General features: G+C 28.3%; 1 protein-coding gene across 1 annotated transcript; it reads right to left on the bottom strand.

The window, feature by feature from the left end:
* Window positions 1-2,789: 2,789 nt before the first annotated feature.
* LOC119371307 (uncharacterized) lies at window positions 2,790-4,391 on the bottom strand. The gene has a single exon (XM_089721275.1). The coding sequence runs from the start codon at window positions 4,389-4,391 to the stop codon at window positions 2,790-2,792; it is 1,602 nt and encodes a 533-aa protein (XP_089577401.1).
* Between the last annotated feature and the right edge of the window lie 2,091 nt (window positions 4,392-6,482).

The following is a 6,482-nucleotide window of genomic DNA, read 5'->3' as shown; positions in this document are numbered from 1 at the left end:
ATAAAAATAAAATTTTAAATATCCTTTGACTATCAAATTATATTTCACATTTTAATAAATTTATAAAAATATGATATTTAAAACATGTATAATTAAAATAAGGAACAATTTAATAAATGTCAGATATAAAGTTTAAATTTAACTAAATGTCAAAAAAAAAACTTATTAAGATTATAACCAATTTGGTCAAAATAAATCTAATAATACCAAAACTAACCTTAAATGAGAAACGATAGCTGATAAAACAAAAGTAACAATTAGCTCTAGTCTAAAACTAATCGCCTGTACTCCAAAACAGTCTCCTAACGGCGCAATCTTCCACCTTCAATAAGCACGCTGAAAACAAAGTCAAAACAGAATCAACCCTAAAACTAACCGTCTCTCCTTCAACCCACGACAACCTCCAAAAAATTAGGCAAATTAGGAAAAGAAAACAGAAAAACTAGGTATATATACAAAATAATTTTGTGATTTCATTTCCATAATTGAAGAAACAAACAACCGAAAACTATTTTCCAATTTAACGGTAAATATGGTCTATACACATATATAAGTTTTCTGGTTTAAACAGTATATATATATATATATATATATATATATATATATATATATATATATATATATATATATATATATATATATATTCATATGTAAAATCAATTAAATATATGTATATAATTGGTTTGCTTTATGAATATATGCTTTGTATACCACGTGTGTGTATATATACACACACATGCATCAATTAACGCATTCGATCAAACCAAGTAAATTAATACAGTGTATATATATTGTATCAGTAGTAATCCAAACAAAATCGAGAGTCCTACCTTATCTCTTCAAAATAAAAACAACATTTATGGAGATGAAATCATAGATTAGGAATTTATTTCCCATTGAGAAACAGAAACGAAAACGAAAATTTAATCGTAGAACAAAAATATATTTTTCGGTAAGGACTCTCACTCCGGGTGTGCATGCGATGATGTTTCTTATGTTGATCTTGCTGCTGAAGTCAAAGTTCAGGTCTACGATTGAAAGAAGAAGAAAAATTAATCGATTGTAAAAATATCGGCGTGAAGAATGTCGACATGGAACGGAGAAAGAGTAATAAGAACAAAATGCCCGGCTAAAAAAAACGGTAGAGCAAAAAAAGAAAACAAACTAAAAAAAATGAAACAATAATGAAAATTGGAAATTAATACAAAAGGAAACAGTAAGAAATTAAAACTCTAAAAATACTAACAAACTAACGCCTTAAAAATTAAAAAACAGCATACAAAAGTAAAAATATAGTCTAATTGACAATAATTTAAATCTAAAATTCAAATTGATATTTTTTAAAAATATTTTTCAAAAACTGATATATCCCTTAAAATAATTAATAATTTATTTTTTATTAAATAAATTATAATTTGACTATATTATTAATCCAAAATATTACTACACTCAGGATTTTTTTTATATCCTTCAAGTATAAATAATATAAAATAAAATTCATAATTTTAAAAATTACAATTTATTAATTTAATTTGTATGCCATACTTGAATATTTTTGGTTAGTAACATAAATCTATGTTGTTAAATTATTAATTAGCACATTTATTTCAAAAATTGAAATTTAACCTGTGGAACGTTATTTGTTCATATTAATGAAATCTTTTCAATTTATTTTTTTAATTTTTATCAAAGTCATATGATGATTTAAAAATGATGGAAATATTTTTTTACTTGCAATGTAATCCTTAATTGAAATTGAGAATGCTATTGCTAGAAAAAGTTGAAATTGGGATAAAATTGACAAAAAGATTAAATTACACAAACTAATAAATTTCGGGATATTTGATCAGATTATCCATTTTTGTCAATAATATATGAAAAAAGATTTTTCCACTCATGACAAGCTTGAATTGTTCAACAGTAATTATCCATTTTTGTCCTCAATTTTTAATTTGTAAATTTAAGAGGAGACAGTATGAAATTTTAAAATTCAAAAATTTTATTATCTCTTACTTTAGCAATCAACTACCATTAAAGCATTGAATGAGCGAAAATTTCAATGCACATGTTTTATAGCATCGCCCACTACAAGAAAATATCGGATTAGTAATTTATTTATTTTTAAAATTTAAAAATTCAGAACACCAAAGCATATATATATATATATATATATATATATATAAACAAAAGCTAATAAACAATAATAACGCAGCAATAATATGATTTTAGCAACAAACACAGCAACAAATTTAAACAATTTAGGGTTCCTGCAACCTTAACCTGGGATCCCCAGAATTAAGTCAGAGTGTGGAGGGAGAAGAGAAAGGTGCCGTCAACACGGACTTAATAGAAGCAAATTTAAACAATTTTATTTAAATACAAAATTTAAATATATTACAATATTTATACTTACAAAGGTTTTATATTTAGACTTCCAAATTTGAATGCTTACAATCAACTGAGAATAAGGAGAGAGAAGAATAGAGAGGGACTTCTAAGAGAGAGAGAGGTATTTCTAGCTTATATCTGGCTTGTGCCTTCACAAGGGGAGAGGCTCCCTATTTATAAGAAAATTAAGAATCTTTACTGTTTATCTTTTACTGTTGATGAATAGTGGTTGGTCTGCCACCGAATCTTGACCTTTACTGTGGATGAACAGTGGTTGGTCTGCCACCGAATCTTGACCTTTACTGTTGATATAGTAACCTGGCTTCTACTGTGGAAATAGTAGCTTGGCTTTTACTGTTGAAAAATAAGGGGTGGAAGGAATAAGGTTCCTTCTGCCTGTTTTATAGTGAATCAAAACAAGATGAGGACGATGATGTGTCCTTCTTTTTCTTTTCTTTTCTTTTTATTTCTTCTTTTCTTTTTTCTTTTTGCTTTATTTTTTCTTTTCTTGCTTTTGCTTTTTTATCTGCTTTACTTTTAATTTTTATGGTTGGCAGAATATCGTCTTCATTACTGTCTTCGAAGGAAGATACGGAGACTGCTGAAGACGATGATGAAACGAGTTTATTTTTGCCTTTATGACTTGTTTTAGAGGAGGATTTACCAGATGATACACCTCTAGATTTACTGGATGGTGGGTTTACTGGGAGATCTGAGCTGGTTGAAAGTTGTTGAAACATTTCTTGGCAGATCAGTTTATATTCTTCTGGAGTTTTAGCCGCAGCTAACCGGACTTGACACTGTGCTTTCTGGATTCCAAATGTAGGGTTATCCGGAATAGCTAGAGTACTAGCATAGGTTAATGCTGGCATGGAGGAGTTAACTATTTTAGTACGAATCCATTGACTGATCTTTATTTCAGTAGTGGTATTTTTAAAAGATCCCCACCATTTTATTTTGTGTCTTTTTACCAACATAGGAATTTGGGTTCCCAGAACATATTGATAATCAAAATACCACTGATATACCCAAGGGGTGAAGAAAGTCATACAATAATACATCAAGGATGGAATATGGACTTCTCCAGGATTAGGTTTATAGTGGGATTTAAAATAATGATATAAAGAAATAATATCAGGAGGAATGATATCCTCAGATATACCTCTGGACTGCCACCATTTTTTAAACCAGTTTGGGATTTTTAAATCGGTTCGGATATGTTGATCAAAATAAACTAACCACGAATGAGTGGTAGTTGGATTTTGAATACAAAAAACTTTTTCCCAAGCATCTTTGTAGTCAAAATAATTATATGTAGTATTGTGTTTATGTAAAACTTTAAATCTTACTGGAGTAGAAAGTGAAGCTATTGGCCAATCTTTAGGATGGATAACCCGTTTTATTTGAATAGAAGAATAAGAAATTACAGATTTATTTTTTGTATCAAAAGTATGTTTTATTTTTACAGAACCAGTATCTAGTAAAATATTATGGTAATACTCCTGAGGTTTTGAAAAATCAGTTGGAACATAATACCAATCCTCAGGATAATAATGCTTTATAATTTGCCAAGGATTAATATTATTATATCCGTCCTCGACCTCAATTTCATAATCATAAATATTTTTTACAAACCATTTATGAATATTACTAGTATTAGAATACTGGATTTTTGGCAAATCCACAGCCATCAACGGATTTGATAAGTCTTTACTGTCTACCGTTTGAGACAGACTAGTCGTACCATGAGCGGGTACGATCGCTGGAAGTTTAGAAATCATACCTGTATCTTCTGTGGAAGAAGATGCCATACCTTGCAAGGCCTTTAGTACCTCTGGAGATTGACTGAGTTCTTCAATCCATTTTTTGAGGTCTTTAGAAGGGGTTTGTTTACTAGTTAGGGTAAAGGTTTTATGGAGATCTTCAGAATGCTCAGAAAGAGCTTTAGTGGGTGAATCTGGTTCTTGCATAGATTCTTTTCCCTTATCCTTCTTCTTTCCCATTGTTCTGTAAGAATTCTCGTGTCAGAAAGTCTGGGATATTATTAGTATTTCCTTTAATATATTCTATATCAAATTCGAAAATACTTAAGAGTGCTTGCCATCTAGCAAAAATTTGTTTAGAGGCAAGATTTTGAACATCCTTTTGCAAAACATCTTTTGCAGATTTACAGTCAATTCGGAGCAAAAACTTTTGATTTAGTAAATCCGATTGAAATTTATTTATACATATAATATGCTTAAAATTTCTTTTTTAATAGTGGAATAATTTATCTGTGTCTGGTTCCAATGTCCTGACGTATATTGGATTATACGCTCTTTGCCATTGATGGTTTGTTTTAAGATGCCTCCATATCCTATATTGGATGCATCTGTTTCTACAATTTTAAATGCAGTTGGATTGGGGATGTATAAATAAGGAATTTCTTTGACTAATGATTTAATATTTTTTACCAATTGTGTATGTGTGTCGGTCCAGGGACCAGCATTTTTCTTAAGTCTATCATGTAAAGGTTTTATCATACAATTTAAATTAGGATAGAAGTCAATGACATAATTTAAACAACAAAGAAATCGCTGAAGTTGTACTTTATTAGTGATTTCATCAGGAAATTTGTCTCCAAATACCATAGTTCTTTCTATAGGTTGAATTATTCCTTGTTCAATATAATGTCCTAAAAATCTGATTTTAGTTTTAAATAAATCCATTTTAGTTTGACTAAGTGCTAAACCATTCTTTTCTATAATCATGCAGAAGGTTTTTAAATGTTTAAAATGGTTTTCAATAGTTTGACTAAATACTAACACATCATCAATAAATACTATACAAAATTTTGAATATGGGTTAAATATATCATTCATTATTCTTTGAAATTTTGAAGGTGCGTTTTTTAATCCAAAAGGCAATACATTCCATTCATATTGACCGAAAGGGACAGTAAATGCTGTTTTATATCTATCTCTAGGATGAATTTGTATTTGCCAATATCCTGATTTCATGTCAAATTTACTAAAAATATTAGCATTGTACAATTTCTTCAAAAGATCTTTTTTATTTGGAATTGGGTATCTTATCCATTTTAATGCTGCATTTAACGGTTTATAGTTTATTACCAATCTTGGTACTCCTCTTTCTATTTCTGCATTTTTATTAACATAAAATGCCGCACATGACCATGGGCTTCTGGATTTACTAATTAATTTTTTATTTTCTAATTCTTTGATTTCTTTTTTACAATGTTCTATTAATTCAGGATTCATTTGAATTGGCCTAGCTTTAGTTGTAATAGTTTTTTCATCAAAATTATTTTCATATGGTAAATCAATTATATGCTGTTTACGGTTCTAAAAAGCATTAGGGTGATCTGCACAAAGTTTTTTCTCCATATAATCTTTTAGGGTTTTTATTTTATTTTGTATAAATTCGGTTTCTAGTTGTTCTTTAATTCTTTTTAAACACATATTATTCTTTAAATCTTTTAAGTTTTCTTCCTTGGATTTTATTAATGAATTGATTTCTATGGTTCTAATAGAATGAGCTTTTAGTAAATTTAAGTTTTTTCTCCTAGGTTTCTCTGTAAACTCAAGTCTAGCCTTTTTATTTCTAATTTTGAATTTAATACAATCTTCCTTAACTGAATAGGGTGTTATTAGGTTTATAAAATGTGTTCCTAAAATTACCATATAATTTATTTGGGGAGAAATTAAAAATACTGTTTTTATTTCTAAATCTTGGTTTATAATTAGTGCTTCTACCTTGCCTAATATATCTAATTTTGTTTTATTTGCTGTGCTTAATTTTTCTTTAGTGTCTAACCAATATCTTTTAGGTACTAAATCTGATTTTATACAATTTAAATCCGCTCCTGTATCAAATAATGCTATTGCATCTAAGATAAAATCACTTGCTATTTTAATATTTATTTTTACTAAATATTTTCTTGAAGTAATTTCTTGTAATAAAAATAGAAAATTATGATTTATTTCTTCTTCTTCTTCTTCTAATTGGTTTATTTCGTCTTTTATGTCATCATCTGGTTCTTCAGAAGAAGAACTAGATATGATTTGAGATTCTAATAACTTTATTTTCTTAGC

The sequence above is a fragment of the Jatropha curcas genome, chromosome 5 (genome assembly GCF_041381405.1).
Source record: "Jatropha curcas cultivar XTBG-Jc1 chromosome 5, XTBG_Jcur_1.0, whole genome shotgun sequence".
Taxonomy (NCBI): Eukaryota; Viridiplantae; Streptophyta; class Magnoliopsida; order Malpighiales; family Euphorbiaceae; genus Jatropha; species Jatropha curcas.
This window is presented reverse-complemented; position numbering and strand designations above follow the sequence as displayed.